The following is a 19,785-nucleotide window of genomic DNA, read 5'->3' as shown; positions in this document are numbered from 1 at the left end:
TTCTGTTGAAGGGTCAATTCTGGGCACAGGCCCCGCTGTTAGTAACTTCAATTCGCTTTTTGTTTTTGTGTTCAGTTTTAAACTGCTTTGTACCAGACTTCTATAGCGTGTTTGCTCATTTCTAGTAAGAGAAATGGGGGACTTCATGACCTAGATCAAAAAAAAAAAAAGAAAATCAGTACTCTGCACAATTTTCGTCAGTACTAGTTTGCAAGCGTTTTTTTACATCATATTCAGGGTTGTTGAAGTAGATACGGAAACGTGTGAAGCGCAAACTTGGCCGGGGTTTCTGAATACATTATACCTGGAAAAGCTCTAATCACGCGAGCTGGTGGGTAAAATGTATCTGATTCTGTCATATAGATAGGTAAAACATTCATCGCGATCGATTGCCTTTCTGGCTGGAAAAATCTCTGTTTGGTTCGTGATCTAGAACAGGAGAACTTGTGAGCATCTCAAACCTCCTTGCAGTTGTATATATCTTCAGAACTTGATGTCTTCTTATATTAGCTTACCTACTGTACCAATCATACTATCTTTTCTAGAACTTGATACATGTGTAACCAATCTAACCTAGAAAAGTTGTTTTTTTTAATGGAAGCAAGATAACTAAGACAATGATGATCAAATAAAGAACAAACAATGCTCTAATATGAAACTGTGAACATCCATATATCTCTTCTTTTGTACCTATAAATACCCTGTACAGAAATCATTAGTTCAGTACAACAATAGCATCGATTAACACAGTGATTAAGAAAGAAAGAAACAGCTAATTAATCAGTCACTAAGCCAAACCATGGGCAAGAACGCGAGCCGCCTCGCCGTCGCCGCCGTCGTCGTGTTCGCGCTGCTGCTGTCGCTCCGGCAGCTGGAGGCGGCCGACGACGTCTCCGTGTCGTGCTCCGACGTGGTCGCCGACGTGACGCCGTGCCTGGGGTTCCTGCAGGGAGACGACGACCACCCCTCCGGCGAGTGCTGCGACGGCCTGTCCGGCCTGGTGGCCGCCGCGGCCACCACGGAGGACCGGCAGGCGGCGTGCGAGTGCCTCAAGTCGGCCGTCTCCGGCCAGTTCACCGCCGTCGAGGCCGCGCCGGCGAGGGACCTGCCGGCGGACTGCGGCCTCTCCCTGCCCTACACCTTCTCGCCGGACGTCGACTGCTCCCAGTAAGTACACTTTGCAGTAGCAGTAATCCAGTGACACGCCATGCATTGTGCTATAGATGGCCATATGGCCCGAGGCCCGATGGCCGGTGATTTGACCCGGCTCAGGCATGGCACGGCTTGACTCGGGTCATGCCTGTGCCGGCCCGGCCCAACAATCATGCTGTGCCTGGGCTGCTACCTCAACACGCTGGGCCAACACAACCCGGCCCAAAGTTCAGGGATGCGAAACATACTTATTCTCAACCATATGTAAGGCAGGTCACAAAGAATAGAGAGGAAAAATAGACATATTATATGGCACGACGTAAAAAGTAGGGATATAAAATAGACTTATTTTAGCTATTTTAAAGAGGGAGGGGAAATAGACTTATTTTAAAGAAGGCACAATGGGCCACCCGGGGGAAGTATCCGGTGCAATCATGCAACTTTCATCTTACACTGTTGGATCGAGAAATGGACGCCCGAGATTCATCCATGTCACCATGAGTTAAAATTTAACTCACAGATTCCCTCATGAGTTAAGGGCTGGTTTGGTTTGAGGCATATATTGGCCTTACCAATATTTGTCAATTTCAATAGTGTTTATTGTCTATTTGGTTTGGAGCCAAATTTTGGCATGCCTAAGAAAATAGGCCATTTCAACAGTTAATTTAGGCTATTTTGGCTTCAATCCAAACACAATTTTACCTTTGCCAAAATTAGCCATGCTAAAAGTTGCCAAAATTTGACATTGATAAAATTTGGTAAGGCCAATTTAGGCCACAAACCAAACCAACCCTAAAATTTACTGGGAGTTAAATTTTAACTCATGTTGACGTGGACGAATCTCAGGTGTCTATTTCTCGATCCAACGGTGTAAGATGAGAGTTGTATGGTTGCACCGATTAGGTGATTGCACTAGATACTTCTCCGGGCTACCCGTGCCTTCGGGCCAGTACAGCATGGGCCGACTACTGGTGAGCCGTGCCTGGGCCTAAGGTGCAGCCTGTGGGCCGGCACGGCATGGCTCGAAGTGCCAACCGTGCCGTGTTAGCTCGATCGCCTTGGGCTGTGCCTAGCCAGTGTCTGGGTCGGGTCGTGCCGAACGAGACTCATGGCCATCTATACATTGTGCGTAGAGGTGGATCTTTAACGTTAACGAGTTAAAGAGCTACAATTAGGCTCGGCTTGTGCGCTGGCTCGTTAAATTCGTTAGGCTTGTTTCATTTGTATTATATTAATAATTTCAAATTTACTATTTTATTATATATTAACATAATAAAAAACAATACTAACTAATAAAAAAACTCACTAAACACGAATGTTTTAATGTAAATTAAAATACTAAATATTAGTTAAGTAGCACTAAGTATATATAGATATGGTTATATCTTATACTAACAAGCTAAACGAGTACGGAGTAGATAACATGCTAGCTTGTTAAGCTCGCGAGCTAAAGATTAGCGGCCCCATCATTTCGCTTATTTGTGTAATAAACCAAAAGACATATAAAAGTAGTTTGTGAATAAAACTTTTATATACGTGTTCTTAACGATCTAAATGCAAAGGCTAAAAAATAAACTTCAATGAAAAAAACCTCAAAATCAGCTCTAAACATATGGTTGAAAAAAAAACAAATTTTAGCTGATAAGTATAAACATAAGCGAAAAGATGAAGCCCTAGCTCGACTCGACTCATTAAAACTACAAGTTCAAGTCAATATGAGTTACGAGTTTCGAGGTTTTATCCGCCCCTAAATATATGTGATAGTACAATCTCGGTTGAGCAATGTGGATGGTTGGATCTCAATCAAATGACATAGTTCAGCCTTGATCAGTTGATTGTCAGGAAAGGCCAGCCTCTCTACGATTTTTTTTAAAATAATACTATATTAATGGAAAATATTACTGTGGTGCTTCCATATGATAGAGATTTTAGTCATCAACCTCTATGTTTACAATTTTTCATTAAAATATTATTATATTATTTCAAAAATAATCCTCTTAATTTCTCCACATTCCACAGCGATCTGTCTCTCTTTTCTCTGCGCTTATCTTTGTGCCTTGACCTTGACAACCACCATTGCCAAGCAGCAGAACAAATCTCATACTATCATATTCTCCGATGTGTCAACACTTCAGTAGTATTAGGCCCAGGGGACCTTTTTTAGGCCCAGGGGACCTTTTACTATCGGGAGATGGGTTAGCCCTCCCCACGGTAAACCCTGTTACTGTTACTGCGGTTAAACCTGGCGAAACTGACGAGAAAAGAATGCCAACAACTTTTACCGGAAATTTTATTCTTTATTTTTATAATTTGGTCGATATACCAGGGTGTTATCAATTATCATACCCCGACGATTAGCTCACAATAACTACCAATATTGTAAACCCTAATTAGGCCATGCACGCAACATATCAGAACCAACATATAAGCCTGCTTGTTTGTTCTTTGGTTCTGCACCTAAATTTAAATTATAGAACTTAATTTTAGATTAATTTAAAGAGTATTTCATCTCTTTCTATTTTTCAGCATTAGCTTTTGGAGTACAAAGTGCAAAAGCATATAATTATGGTTGCTTCCGTCACTTGTCTTCAGCTTACATTCTCTGTTTTTGAATAGGATATTGCATTAAACCTATAATAATCAAATATTTGCATTTAATATTACAATATTACATTAATATCCAATAATGAACTTGCGCAATCTGGATGATCATATCGAAGATAACAATACACTGACGGACTTGCGCAATCTGCAGGAGTCAAGGACACAATCATGCATTCAAGCAGCCAAATAATTCGTCTACTGGACCACAATTGCCTCCCAGAAATTAAAATAAATTAATCAAACGAGGAACATGTTCACAAATAAAACAGGCTGTATAAAGTTGGATTGCACGGCGACGAAATATTTTATATCTCGCATGCACTAACCTTTTTTTTTCTTCTCTGCTTTCATTTCTATCCGCAGGATTGAGTGAAGAGAACAAATTAAAAGACAGTGTGTACTGTGTCTTGTGTGCTTGAACTACGTCGAGATGAGACATAAATTCTCCTTTGTGTATTTGTGTGTCAGCCCGTGTGCCATTATACTTTTTTGTCTTCTCCTTTTGTGCTAATCTCTGTACTTAGTGTGTGCTATTACTGTACTACTGTACTCCTTTTAGTATTTGTGCCTGAGCTTTTATGATGATGACATCCATTTGTTAGTAACTTTATAATCTTTGCGCCCATCAGGTGAAAAGAACAGGTTGAACAACCGCAGCTCAGAGAATGGCGGCTAAAAAAAAAGACCAGGACACAATTAACTAAAGCTACCATTATAATATCCAGACTTTCGGCCAATATTAATACAGATTTCAGAACAAATTTCACGGTAATTTATACAAAACATTTCATTTCTAAATGTAATTGGAAAAAGAAAAACCTCTGCTCATAGAGTTCCAACTAAATGCATGGGTGGATAAGGCGGATCACACCATTTTAATGGTTTCAATTTTCGACCCCTCTAATTGTGCTTGCTAATGCTCTGAAAAAAAAAATCTAGATCGGCCACTTAATAAATGTGAAATGTATCCTGATAATTCAAAGAACGTACTAATTAATGACTAATGTGACCATCTCCTTGACTAACCATCAACTATAATCAACACGTTCACCTTGTGTCACGCCGGCGTCGTGGGCGCGGGCGCCGCCGCGATCTTGCCGTGCTCGAGGTTGTCGGCAGCCGCGTCGTCCGCGTGCGCGACGTCGTAGGTGGCGTGCACGCCGAAGAGCACGTAGTAGACGAGCATGGCGGCCGTGCAGATGCCGAAGCGGGCGTACGCCGCGGTGCCCAGCGACCCCATCAGGAAGAGGTTGGTGGCGATGGACATGGCCGGCAGCCACGGCACCAGCGGCGCGCCGTACACCCGCGGCGCCCGCTGCTTCTCCGCGCACGCCGCCAGCCCCGCCGCCCCCGCCGCCCACCCGCAGCCGAACGCCGCGTACCCTGGCCACCGCCGCGCGTACCGGGAGTTGTAGTAGGCCGAGACGCCGATGGAGGAGAGCACGACGAGCGCGAGGAACGCGAGGAAGGTGCGCAGCTGCCCCGGCGTCGTCGCCCCCGCGACGTGGTAGCGGCGGACGAGGAGCGCCACGGCGACGAGCGCGAAGATGAAGAGCGTGCTGATGGAGGAGACGGAGGCGAGCACGTCGAGGCTGGAGAAGAGCGCGACGCAGGCGGCGCCGAGCGTGACGGCGACGGTGGCGTAGATGGGCGTGCCGGTCGTCGGGTGGACGAGCGCGAAGTACGGCGGGATCATGTGCGTCCGCGCGATCTGCGTCGTGTACCTCGCCTGCCCCAGCGCGCCGACGAGGAGGCCGCTCGTCATCCCCTTGAGCGCGCCGAGAGCCACCACGTAGCGCGCCCACCTCATCCCGGCCGCGGCGAACGCCACCGAGTAGGCGGCGTTGGCGTCGATCTCGGTGTACCGCTGCATCCCGACCAGCGCCAGCGACATGAGGCAGTACACGACGGTGATGGAGGACATGGACGAGATGAGCCCCAGGGGCACGTCGCGGCCGGGGTTCTTGGTCTCCTCCGCCATGGTGGCCACCATGTCGAACCCGGTGTACGACCAGTACACCACCCCCGCCGCGCGGAACACGCCCGCGGCGCCGAAGGGGAAGAAGGACGGCGCGAGGTTGCCGGCGTCGAAGTGGGAGAACCCCGCGGCCAGCACGAACGCGATGATGGCGATGCCGACCACCGACGCCAGCGAGTTGAGCGTGGACGTGAGGCGCGCCCCGGACATGGCCACCGCGGAGGTGCTGACGAGCACCACGACGGCGATGGGGTCGAGCAGATTGAACCCCTCGGCGAGCGCCGGGACGTGGATGCGGAGCGAGTCGGTGTCGCGGCCGAGGAGCGCGGCGAGGTACGACGTCCACGACCTCCCAAGCCCGGCCGCCCCGACGACGGCCTCCAGCAGTATGTTCCCGGCGGCGAGGAACGCCGCGATGTCGCCGAGCTCGACGCGGAGGTACGAGAACGAGCCCCCCGCGGAGGGGATCTCCGTGGCGAGCTCGGCGTAGCAGAAGGACGACAGCAGCGCGGAGAACCCCGCCGCGGCGTACGCGAGCGGGATCGCCGGGCCGGCGTCGAAGCGCGCCTCCTGGCCGGTGAGCACGAACACCCCGGAGCCGACGACGGAGCCGAACCCGAGGAACGCGAGGTCCAGCCACGACAGGCACCGCCGCAGCGGGTTCTCGCTCACGGCGCGCAGCGTGCCGGCCTCCGCCGCCTCCGACGAGCGGCTCCCCACGCGGTCAACCAGCCGCGGCACGGTGGCCGCGAGCGCGCCGCCGTAGGACCGCCAGCTCGCGAACGACGGCTCCGGGAAGAAGTCCGCCTTACTCCACCGCCAGTACCGCCGCCCACTCCCTCCCTCTCCCGCCGCCGCCGCCGTCGCCATCACCGGCAACACACACGCTGACACGGACGAATGGACGGAGGAGAAGATGCCGCGTGTTAGCTAACCACCACCAACCACCGACAAGCCATCGCCATGGAAGAGCTGGAGATAGTGCGGCGGGCGGGTGGGTTGGAGAGATCGATACGAGAAAATCATCACAGGATAAACTCGAATTTATCTATCTACGCGCAAAACAGAATCAGCTCGGGATTCAGGGGAGAATTTCTCAGCCCGGCGAAACAGAATTTCAGAGAAGCGCGCGAACTTTACGCGCCAGCGCCGCGCCGCCAACAAGCGATGCATGCCATCCTCACCGTGCAGGCTACTGCTACTACGAATCTAGACAGCGCGCTTATCCTGATTCATAGAATATATCTAGAATGAGTAAATTGCGTTGATGCTAAAGACCTATCTCATTTTATAGAAAACCCCCTAATATGATTTCTTAACGTACACATATCTCATTTCATCTTTCTTGACGTGATCCTGATCGAGAGGTGGCTGCGTTGGTGGCAGTTACTACTAGAAAAAGCATTTTTCCCGACGTACGGGTCTCATTTTCGCAAGCGGACATAACCCTTAGAGCCAAATAACCACCTACAAAAATATAAATCGAGGTGAATGTGTCGGTCACCTGCGAAAATCTATTTTTGCAGGCGGTCCTTTCGCTGGCGCCGCTTAAGAGATCCGCCTGCGAAAATAGACTTGACTATAAATAGACTTTGGATAGACTTAGATTTTTTCTAAGTCTCAAAACGCACCCCTCCCCTCTCCTCCCCTCGGCCGGCCTCTCCCACGGCGGCTACAGCGCGGGGCGGCGCGCGGCGTCCGGCGGCGCAGGGCGGCAGCGGAGACGACGGCGCGAGCGGCGGTGGCGGTGGCTCCCCTCCTCCTCCCTCCCAGATCTGGCCGGAGGAGGGAGGGGGGAGGTCGGCGGCGGCGGCGGCGACGACGGCGCGGGGCCGCGGCGACGATGACGCGTGCGCAGGGGCCGCGGCGGTGGCTCCCCTCCCCCTCGCTCCCAGATCTGGTCGGAGGAGAGAGGGGGGAGGCCGCCAGCGGCGGCTAAGGCGCGGGGCGGCGGCAGCGACGACGACGCAGGGCCGCGGCCACGACGACGCGCGCGCGGGGGCCGCGGTGGCGGCTCCCCTCCCCCCCTCGCTCCCAGATCTGGCCGGAGGAGGGAGGGGGGAGGCCGGCGGCGGCGGCTACGGCGCGGGGCGGTGGCGGCGACGACGGCGCGGGGCTGCGGTGACGACGACATGCGCGCTGGGGCCGTGGCGGCGGCTCCCCTCACCCCTCCCTCCCAGATCTGGCCGGAGGAGGGAGTGGAGAGGCCGGCGGCGGCAACTACGGCGCGGGGCGGCGGCGACAACAACGCCCGGCGCGGCTCCCCTCCCCTCCCCTCTTGCCCGGCGCGGCGATGCTGGAGGAGGGCGGCGGCGACGACTGCCGCCCGTGATTTTTTTGCCCGCCGCATGTGATTTTTTTTTGTTTTTTTAATGTATTTTCGCAAGCGAGCTGTTACCCCGATTGCGAAAATGGATGATTTTCACAGTCGTTGACTTACAGGCGGTCCAACTCTCCGCCTGCGAAAATCACTTTTTGCCGCCTGGAAAAATACTTTTTCTAGTAGTGGGTGACGACGCAGTGGCGGTGGCAGCGGTGGCGACGACAACGAGGGAAACCGTGCAACTACATCGCGGCGGCGATGAGGGCTCCGTGTGCCACACTAGTTGAAGCCCTAAACCAATAACCAAACCAATTCAAGTCCACTAGTTGCACCATGAGCGCACTCACCTAGCCAAGTTATAAAGTCAACGCAATTTACTTTTCTAGATACATGGCATGGCATTATACTATGTCCAATCTAATTTACTTTTTATATTTTGGAGCAGAGGGGTAACTGCATCTGCCAAATTTCACACTCGATTTTTTTTAAAGACAAAACTAACTTTAATTATCATTAATAATCTTTTTACCCTGGCTGCAAAATAAAATCTTTATCACAAAACTGAAATTTTAAATCTAATGCTTTGAAATCATTTTTTAAAATAAACAAATTTGGAACTTTCAACTTAAAATTTAAAAACCTTACTCAATTTTCAAAACTTTCAACTCCAATTTTAAACCTTTCCGTTTAAAATTTTCAACTATAAAATTGGAACTTTCAAATTATATTCTAAAACCTTCGATCAATCATTTATTTATTGTTTTATTTCAAAAGTGATTAAGCATAATAAGCGGTATGCCTGGAGTTAATTACGTTAAAAAAACAAAACATTGAAATGAGCGTAGGTCAATTAATTAGGTTGTGTAATAAGGTCTCTCGGATTTAAATATTTTTTTATACGGGTACTCGTATTTATGAGTAACTATTTTTTTTTTGGTAGACCACGTAGGCTAACCCGTGGAACTCACTTGCATACTAAAACAAGCCAGGAACCCGTCCTCATCCAGCAGTCCAGGTCCTCGGCATTGTGGGCTTGTAGCCATCCATAAGATTGAGATGATGACCGGCAGTCGCGGTGTGGAGGGAGCCCTGCAAGGCTGCAAGCTGGAGCGCAATGCGGCAGCCATGCATGACCTTGAGCTCGGAGGCCTCGTTGCGGGGGTGGTGACCGTGAAGCTGGAGGCCTACCGTGCTGATGATGGGATCTGCCCCCTCTCCCTTCGCTGCAACTAGATCCACCCCCATGAGCCCCAAGTTTCGCATCTGCCCGTCACTGCCGACTGCATCGCCCTGAGCTCCGCTTCTGTCGATCAACGTTGGTCCCACACCTCGAGCCTCTGCCACCACCAAAAGGCTGCTAATGGAGGATATCCATATGTGGAATGATAGGGTGAGCCGTTCTTGGCGACGAAGATCTAGCAATGTTGATGGTTAGCCCTTCTTTGTGATGAAAGGAAGGAGGGAGAAGCGAGAGGGTGTGGTGAGGAATAAGATGAGGAGGCCAGGAGGGGAAAAGATGGTGGCGGCAATGTACGAGATGGAACCGAGGCCAAGATTTGTGTGGGGAGCGTAGAGGTCGGAAACAAAAGAAGAAGCGCCACGGCAGGAAATGGGGGGAGGGGGGAGGGGGACTCACTTTTTCTTAAGGTCAAGTTCCAACCCTCCATCTAAAATGGTGTTTATGGTATTAACTACATTGTCATGTAGGACTTTTAACTTATGTGGCACTATATTAATTAAGAGAGAGAGTGAAGAGAGGAAGAAACTAGATCTCATGCAAGAGACAGCTTCAACACGAGAACCTATACACTAGACACTGTCAAGTTTTACATTGGGAGATAATAGTGTCTTCATAATAGATGAAAAATAAATATGATTGGTAGAGAAGAGAGATGATGTATTTATTAATGGCCCACTTTAAGAAATCATGGGTTGTGGAGTGTAGTTTCTATTGTGATGTTTTATTGACATGGCACCATAAACACTGCTTATAGACACTATGGGTTGGGACTGCCCTAATAAGCCAAGACAGGCTTATTAGGGAATAAAATTAAATTTGTAGGTAAAACTTTTATATATGAGTTCGTAGCAACTTCAAAACCAATAATAAAAAAGAAACTACGATGAAAATATCTTAAAATCAACTTCAGAGTTAAGTTTGAAAATTCAAATTTTAGCTTTTGCTTTGATTTATTAGTGCAACCAATGCGCTCGAATACGGGGCAGGATGACAACGAATATGAGTAGGCAGTCGCCGGCAGCGAATGGGAATTGGGTGTCCTCGAAGCCTCGAGGACAAGTAGGGATAAAAATGGAGTAGATAGTTTCCGTCCGCTCCGAAGAAAAAGAAAACAAATACGGATAATAATACATATATCTTTCGTATTCGTGTTCATCGGATACCTTTCGGATCGGATAATTCTCGAATAGGTCGGATATAGATACAAATATGTATATTTTCTCTCGAATACGAGTACGAGTATGATATCGAAGTTTCCATCAGATATGGATAATAATTCGGATATTCGATAAACAGTACTATTTGGATATCCATAGAAGCCATAAGACATAGGAGTACCTAATTTCATTATAACTCTATGACCTTCAATATACATTTTTTAGATTTTAATAGTAGTTCATCTCTTAACACTAGTCCACACTATTAATATTATTTAAATTTTTAAAAATATTTATAAATTATACTATATTTTATATAAAATGAGCTAATTATATATAGATATTTGTTTCTATTAGAAGTTGAGTTAGTTTTTGTGTTCCGAGAAAATTTTGTTGCCGTATTCATGTCCGATCATATTCGATTCTTATTCGTATTCGAGATAATTCATATTTGTTTCCGTATTCAAGCTATCTATATTCGTTTCCATATCTGGCATATAAACGAATATGGTATGAGTATTATCCGTCTGTTTATGTTCCTAACGACAAGTATGCTCGCAGGGCACAGACAGATTTGGGGGCTAATCCATGGGCACAACCACAATCCATGGATTGGCCTTCTTTGTCAACCTGCATCCACTTCAGCCCAAACCGTAATTCTTCATAGGCCAGACCGCTCCACTCCAAAATGAAATCTTAGCCCATTCAAAACCAACCAATGTGATCCAAATGAACATCCACTACACTTAACCCAAACAAACCCACCCTACTAAGTAGGCATAACTACAACACACTGCAATTCCGCTCTCGCTTCACTAAAAAGTTTGAGCTTGGTGTTACAAGCCATCAGGCATCCATCCTTACAAACTAGTGCTTCTCTAGTTGGCTGGTGAGGTGGGACCATAACATCAGTTACGTTGTTTCTGCTGCCGACTGCCTGCATGATTGCTGCTGATCGGCTGGATGGCCCAAGGCCCGGGCCTGCCGCTGCACTAGTGTCACTGCTTGCACTACTGCTGCCTTACGCTGGCCCAAGGCCAAAGCATCCCAACCAGCTCAACAACTCTTCTATTAACTCTTTTTTCATTTTTGTTCTTTTCAAATATTGTGGAGCGATACAGATACCCATACTCAAAGATTTAACGTCCCCGTCGTCTATATCCGAGAGCGATCGATCGCTAGGGGCGATTAGATTTCTGATTTCCTTTTTTGGCACCGCATTACTTTCCTATTTTAGTAAATTTATACACTTAAAATTTATACACCTCAAGTTTATACATCTCCACAAATTTTTTTACAAAAACAAAAAGTTAGAAAAATTTATGTATAGAAATACTATATATAAAAAATTTGAATTCAAATTCAAATTTAAATTTGAATCGGGTATGTAAACTTTTAACTTATAAACTTTGGGTCTATAAACTTTAGGTGTATAAACTTTAGATGTATAGAAATACTATATATAGAAAATATTTGAATTCAAATTTAAATTTGAATCGGATATAATTCAAATTCAAATTTGAATCGGGTATATAAACTTTAGGTCTATAAACATTAGGTGTATAAACTTTAGATGTATAGAAATACTATATATGAAAAATATTTGAATTCAAATTCAAATTTGAATCGGATATTTGAATTCAAATTCAAATTTGAATCGGATATATAAACTTTAGGTGTATAAACTTTAGATGTATATAAATGCTATATATAAAAAAATATTTGAATTCAAATTCAAATTTGAATCGGATATATAAACTTTTGACTTATAAACTTTTAGTCTCTAAACTTTAGATGTGTAAACTTGAGGTGTATAAACTTTAGGTGCATAAATTTATTAAAATAGGAAAGTAATGCGGTGCCAAAAAAGAAAACCAGGTGGAGGAAGGGAGGGAGAGGGGTGGGGAGCGAATCTGATCGCTACCCCATCCCCACGGCGATCGATTGCCCATTAGGCGTACCCGTCTATATCTGGGCTTTCCAAACGTACAGGAACGCCTATTGGTGTCACACATACGTACATTTTTCGATGCACATACGTCATACCATGACCACTTCATCGGGTTCATCCAACATTGTATGCCCGCATACAAGATACGTATATATGTATAACCACAAAGTCATCTCTGATACCATTTATAAAGTTTCCACACTTTTACCACTAATGATAAAAGTGCAAGACCATGGATTATTATTTAACAAACTATGTTTTGTCAAATAACACCTGGCCATTGGAGATCACAAGACTACAAGAGAAATAGTTAGAGTTATCTTTAATTTGCCTCCAGGAGTCTTATGAACATCTATACTCTGTCTTATAACTGCAAAGAACAAAACTTATAAAGGAGTTATATAGTAAAGGTGGGCACTTTCATACTTAGAAAATCATTAATAGCAAAATATCAATGCACGAATAATAGTTTATCAATTTATATTATATACTATACCTATTATAACATCATCGCCTTCATCATTCATCAAAACTCTAAGTCTATTTTGTAAAAGGATTATAAAAAAGATTTAAAAACTAAATTACACTCATAACATTGACTAGAGTTAGTAACAACTCTGTGTAGCTTTCAATTCAAGAGACAGGCGTGACTCACAATTTTATTGAGCACTGTGCAGGCTTATACCACTTTATGGATAGTACTCTTATTTTTAGGCCTTCACATTCCATTCAATTGTTAGACTTCTCAGAGTACTCTCGTTTCCATTTACTATACTCCACACCACCATGTGCATTGAGAAAGTATGTATCATCACTTGGTGGGGTTTATATCATCTCCCATCCTAACTATTTGCGGATGGGATTTGTATCATTTCCCATCCTATTACTCCATACCCATGTAGAGTGTAATAAAGTTGATAAGGTACTAGGCTCATTCCGTCTTGAGACGGATCCATAATTGATAGGGTTTATTTGGTTCTCTAATACTAATAAGAGGTGATTAATTCTTATATGCATACACTCTATTCAGAGAGAGCCCTAATAATCATCACTTCCCCTGAGCTCTCCCTATCCATCATATTAATATCCTGATATAATCATCATCATCGTCATCTACCAATCATCTCATCATCAACAATAATATTTTAGAGAATAAAGTTTTGATACAATACTAAGAGAAATATTTTACAAAATACAGATTTTTAATTAAAATAGTGTCATCAACATCTATCAATATGATCAAAGAGAGACTTATATTATGCCCTACTGCCAAATTGACTTATTCCAACTCTTGCCTCATTCCTACATTTCGTTATATACGTTGAGGTTTAATTAAATTCCTAATAGGTATAGATGGGTTTGATGGGAACTTTGAATCTTTAAGTGTGGTGTTTGTAATACCCCCACAATATTATATGGGTACCCCGCGCGTTGCTGCGGGAGAATTATGTATAGTATAGTAGATATGAGTTCTAAAATTTTCTTTCTTACCTACGTTACGATTTTTTCATGTGTTTAAATATTTTTTTACCTTTATCAATTATCCAAATGTTATAAATGATCGGGCTGTATGGTGTGCCTTTTGGAGGGAAGAGATGCAATTTACATCCTTGGTGAATCATTCAAAGGTTAAAAATAATTGAGGTGATGTGGCTTTATGAGAGAAGAGAGAATTAGCAGTAACTATATTTTGTGGGGATGAATTTTATAGATATATAGGATTTGAAAAAGAAAAGGAAAAGAGATAAAGACAAGAATTGTTGGGCTGGCTTGGGATGCTTTGGCCTTCGGCCAGCGTAAAGCAGCCGTAGTGCAAGCAGTGGCAGCACCAGTAGTAGTAAGGAATTTTTTTCATTTTTATTTTTTTGTTTTAATATTACAGAAATATTGTACCAGCGAAAATATTTATAGAAATAGACTCTGTAACCCTCCCCGAGGGCGAGGGCGCAGGGTGACGTGTGTGAGCAGGCGCTGGAGGCTTCTGAGCGGGCATGTGAATTTTGCATGCGGTGAAAATTGCATTTCACCTACCTCAGCGCAAAATGCGTACATGGCGCCGTGTGCCACGTCACCTTGCTGCTCTCCACTTGGGCGGCATGATCTATTTCTGTAAATATTTTCGCTGGTATAATATTTCTGTGAATATTAAAAAAATTAAAACGAAAAAAAATACAGTAGTAAGCAGGCAGTCGGCAGGCCCGGGCCTTGGATCATGCAGCCGATCAGAAACAACAGTTCATACAGCGCAGCAGCAAGCAGGCAGTCGGCAGCAGCCACAACAGGGATGATCCTTCGGCGTAATGCCGATGCAGTAACAGTGGCTAACACGCGGGCATAGCTGGGACTTGGGCCGTGCTTTGTCGGGTCGGCCCAAGGCACGATGGCCCAGCACGAGGAAAGCACGGCCCAGCACGGCATGGATTTGGGCTGGGCCGGCACGGCCCGTAGTTGGGCTGTGCCTGGGCCGTAAGTTGAGGCACGCTGGGCGGCACGGCACGGCACGGCCACTGGGCCGTGCCTGGGCCAGCCCAGCACGAAAATGGCCCGAAGGCCTGAAGGTCGGCCCAGCATGAGGAGCGCAGGAGTCGGCCCGTACCGCGAGCGCGACGAATTTTTTTTATTTATAATTTTTTTTATTAAAAGTTTGACAAAAATAATTTTCCATTTTGAAAATTGACGGAAGTAGTCGCCTACCAAAAATCGCCCTCTCAGAGGGCGGCGAAAATGACGTGGCAGACGGCCGTTCGCTCTCGGGCGACTCTCGGGCGACGGCCGTCAACGAAATTTGCAGGCGCCCCCCTTGCCGCCCTCCGCTAGGGTGATTTTATACTGTGCGGGGGGCCGCCTGCAAATGGGCGGCGAGGGGGGCATGGAATTTTGCAGGCGGCCCCCTTGCCGCCCTCCGCTAGGGCGATTTTGTACTGTGGGGGGGGCCGCCTGCAAATGGGCGGCGAGGGGGCATGGAATTTTGCAGGCGGCCCCCTTGCCGCCCTGGGGGAGGGCGATTTTTGCCTCTCCCCCTATAAAGCCCAGTCCCTCCTCTGTGAAATTTCATTATATTCACTAAAAATACAAAAAAAACGAAAGAGAGAGAGGGGAGGGCAGCAGAAGGGGAGCGGCGAAGCCCTGCTGGTTCGCTCAATTCATCACAGGTATGCTCCCATACATCTTTTGCATTTGTACTAATATGTTATGTTTGAGTATATATGTTACGTTTTAGTTTTAGTTCCATATATTTTAGCACATCTGTAGCACACAGCACATATGTGTAGATTCAGAGCATAGAATATAATAGTATGAATTGAGACATAGACAGTAGTGTTAATTGTAAGATGTAGTTTAGTTTGATCTGGAGAATGTAACGTAATTTTAGAAATTTAGAGAACAATATTGTAGAGAATGTAACTTAGGGCGTAGTACAGAAATGCGAGGTTAACGCAGTTATTGTTTTCATCAGGCACAATGTCAAGTAAGGTCACATTTCAGATAGTTCACGGTGAAGGAAATATTAGATTTGGTCCAGATGGTGTTGATCTGTCAGATTTTGTAATGACATCTAAGGGCATCGATAGGCCTGCGGAGAGAACATTTCAGTCAATTTATAGTTGGTTGTTGAGAGGATTTAGAATAGACCAAGAAGTCTACACAATGTCAGTGTCAGTTGTAGTGAGTCGTGCAACAGAAGGTTATTTTTGGGAACTAATGCCGATGGACAGCACTGATGCTTGGAGACGGTATGTGGAAATGGCTTTTGAACGGTCATGGCCCCTCGTTATATTTGTGTCGGTACAAGAGAAAGATATAAATGTTTCAATGCAAACCGAAGATGTAGAGGGTCCTATCAATGCAGGGGATGTTGTTGGACCATCGATGCAAAATGAGGAAAATCAACCAAGGGAGGAGCAGGCTATGGGCATGGCGGATGAGGGGGAGAGAGTCGGTATAATTGTTGATGAAATGGAGAGGGAAGATTCGGATAATGAGGAAGTGGACGACGACGCATCATCCGATGAGGAAGGTGATGTAATGGCCACTGATTGGGCAAATGAGGACTTCTCTGGACTTGTTATATCAGAGGGTGATCATGTACCCTGGGAGTATAAGGAGAACGAGGTAATTGAGGGTGCAAGGTATGCTCATAAGGATGAGATGAAGGAGGCGGTGAAGCATTGGGCAGTTTCCTTGCAGAGAGAGTTTAGGGTGGTCAAGTCAACAAATTATGTGTATGAAGTGAGGTGCATGAAGGAAGATTGTCCGTGGCGTGTCCATGCATATAAGGGTAAATGGAATGATTATTGGAAAGTTAGCATTGTGACCGAGCACAAGTGCTACTTACAAGGGGTGGAGAAGTATCACCGAAACATCACTTCAGCTTTTGTGGCAAGTGAGATGTACAGCAGTGTTGTTGGTAACATTGGCTTTGAACCAAAATCAATTATTAGGCACATCGAGAACAAATTCAAGTACACCATAAGCTATGCAAAGGCCTGGAGAGCCAAACAAAAAATCATTGAGATGAGGTATGGCACATTTGAAGCTTCTTATGATAATTTGCCTCGTTTGTTAGCCACCATTGCTCAGAGGAATAATAATACGTACTATGACCTACATACATTTACATCGGTTGATGATCGAACAAAGAGTGTGCTGCAAAGAGCCTTTTTCTCATTGGGTGCTTGCATCAATGCTTTTGTGCATTGTCGACCTGTTCTATGCATAGATGGAACTTTTATGACAGGTAAATACCGAGGTCAGATATTGACAGCAATTGGGTGTGATGGGAACAACCAGGTTCTACCTATGGCTTTTGCATTTGTAGAGAGTGAGAACACTGAAAGCTGGTACTGGTTCCTAGAGAGAGTGCACATTGCAGTGGTGCGTATGAGGCCCAACGTTTGCCTTATACATGATCATCATGCGGGTATGTTGCGGGCTATTGACTACTTGCAGAACGGTTGGGATGAGAAGGGACTTCCAGCTAAGTGGCCTGATGTTCGGAGTCGGTGGTGCATGCGTCACATGGGTGCAAATTTCTACAAGCAATTCAAGAACAAGCATCTTATGGAGCTCTTTAAGAGGCTCTGTGCACAGAACCAAAAGAAGAAATTTAATGAGTTGTGGGACAAGTTGGATTAGTTGACAACGAAGCAAACAGATGAGCAATCTCGCAGACCACTAGTTGAAGGTGACGAGCCTCCCATACCTCTTGGTGCATTACATGATGACCCACCAACAATGAGAAGGAGGTCAGGGTCGTCCATCAGAAATTTCACTCAGTGGATTGAGAATGAGCCTAAGGAGAAGTGGTCTCTATGGTTCGACACCGATGGATCTCGGTATGGCATAATGACAACCAATTTGGCAGAGGTGTACAACTGGGTAATGCGAGGAGTTCGGGTACTTCCATTGGTTGCTATTGTTGAATTCATCCTTCACGGCACGCAAGCGTACTTTAGGGATCGATACAAGAAAATTGGTCCGTCCATGGCCGATAACAACATAGTGTTTGGCAACGTAGTGACAAAGTACATGGAAGATAAAATCAAAAAGGCACGGAGACATCGAGTTGTTGCTCAAGGCACACAAGTGCATCGGTATGAAATAATGTGTGTTGATAGGAGCAGGCGTGGTATCTATCGCAAGCAAGCCGTGCAGGAATGTGTCTTGAAGGCGGATGGTAGATGTACCTGCAGTTGTATGAAGCCGAAGCTTCATCACCTTCCTTGCTCACACGTTCTTGCTGCTGCCGGTGATTGTGGCATATCTCCCAATGTGTACGTCTCAAATTATTTCAGGAAAGAAGCAATCTTTCATACATGGAGTGAGGAGATATATGGGTTCGGGATCTCAGGATCTTACACAACGCTGAGTGCCCAAGTTTTTTACATTCCAGATCCATCTAAGTTAAGGGTGAAAAAGGGTCGACGCCAAACTAGACGCATCAGAAATGATATGGATGAGTCAGAAGCAGGTGGGAGGACTTTACGCTGCAGCAAGTGTGATCTGCGCGGCCATACTTACAAGAAATGCCCGAAGAATGCAGAAGTTCCAAGCGGCGCAGATGCTAGTCCATCTGGACAGGCAAGTGATGGTAGGCGACCACCTGGTGAAGGAACAACAAGCAGGCGCGCAAGGCCAAGGCGTCGTCGCGCAGCAGGCGATTCCATGGTGTAACAATGCTTTCGATTTAGGAAATAAAATGCTGTTGTGATGTAATGAGTGTTCGGACTAAATACTTCTATCGTGTAATTTCAATTCAATGTTGTTGTAATGAGTACCTCCGACTATTGTTGTACTAGTAGTATTGCGAACTATTCGGTGTTGTATCATAATGTTATCGTGATGAGTGTTCGGACTAAACACTTTTTTTTGTTTGTACTCTTGTTTAATATGTGTTAGTAATTCGCTTATGAACATTTATTACTTATGTTGAACTAATTATTTATATGTTTCTGATCAACCTATTTGATGCAGGTATGGCGTACGACACACCGGCGCTGTTGAACCGTGGGATTGACAGGAACCACCGCTCGTTCCTGTCAGCAGTCGAGGGTGCACAGCTCGGCACCTTCCGTCCACGCACGTCGCGCGAGTGGTTGCGTGTCGACCCACGTCACGTTCCTTGGTACGCGTATGTTCACATTTCAACTCAACTTTGCTTTGTGTTGTACTTATGTTTGAAGTTTGCTCTATACAGGTTGCGTGCGGCAGGCCTTCTACCACTTTGTAGGCTTGTTGAGGCGGCGGCGGACGACCGTGACCCAGCGAAGCGGTGGGATGCAGACCGGTCACTCCTTGCCGCTCTTGTAGACCGCTGGAGACCTGAGACGCACACGTTCCACCTTCCCTGTGGGGAGATGGCTCCGACACTGCAGGACGTGTCGTACCTGCTCGGGCTACCGCTGGCGGGAGCAGCAGTTGGTCCCGTGGACGGTTTTTTTGGGTGGAAGGAGGATATCACTGCGCGCTTCGAGCAGGTGATGCGCCTTCCACACCTAGGACCGACCACCACCCTTCCTCCGTACTCTACAGTCGGGCCTAGCAAGGCTTGGTTGCTCCAGTTCACTGTAAGTAAATAAGTTGTTATTATCATACGTGCTTATTTGCGACCGAATGAGTGTTTTGTACTAACATTTCATTCTTAATTGTAGGCGGACCTTCTGCACCCTGACGCTGATGATTACTCGGTCCGACGCTCCCTTGAGGCGTACCTGTTGTGGTTGTTCGGGTGGGTGATGTTCACTAGCACCCACGGGCACGCTGTGGACTTCCGGCTGGTCCACTACGCACGGTCCATCGCGGATGCTCAGCCACAGGACGTGCCGCAGTGGAGCTGGGGTTCTGCCGTGCTATTAGCCACGTACCGTGCCCTCTGTGAGG

General features: G+C 46.2%; 2 protein-coding genes across 3 annotated transcripts; one reads left to right on the top strand and one right to left on the bottom strand.

Moving 5' to 3' along the window:
• The first annotated feature begins 630 nt into the window (after positions 1 to 630).
• On the top strand, positions 631 to 4,342 carry LOC107277115 (non-specific lipid-transfer protein 4.1). Of its 2 annotated transcripts, none has more exons than XM_015786340.3 (2): positions 631 to 1,167; positions 4,120 to 4,342. In XM_015786340.3, exons 1-2 carry the CDS (start codon positions 800 to 802, stop codon positions 4,127 to 4,129), a joined length of 378 nt encoding a protein of 125 aa, XP_015641826.1. In that variant the 5' UTR covers positions 631 to 799; the 3' UTR covers positions 4,130 to 4,342. The 2 variants fall into 2 exon arrangements, with proteins under 2 accessions (XP_015641826.1, XP_015641825.1); XM_015786339.3 differs by having other exon boundaries at positions 3,908 to 4,342.
• Positions 4,343 to 4,452: 110 nt separating this feature from the next.
• On the bottom strand, positions 4,453 to 6,965 carry LOC4341225 (cationic amino acid transporter 8, vacuolar). The gene has a single exon (XM_026025942.2). It carries the CDS (start codon positions 6,602 to 6,604, stop codon positions 4,814 to 4,816), a length of 1,791 nt encoding a protein of 596 aa, XP_025881727.1. The 5' UTR covers positions 6,605 to 6,965; the 3' UTR covers positions 4,453 to 4,813.
• Between the last annotated feature and the right edge of the window lie 12,820 nt (positions 6,966 to 19,785).

This window comes from Oryza sativa, chromosome 6, assembly GCF_034140825.1.
Source record: "Oryza sativa Japonica Group chromosome 6, ASM3414082v1".
Lineage (NCBI taxonomy): Eukaryota > Viridiplantae > Streptophyta > Magnoliopsida > Poales > Poaceae > Oryza > Oryza sativa.
Note: the sequence above shows the minus strand (reverse complement) of the source record. Positions and strands in the feature narration are given on the sequence as shown.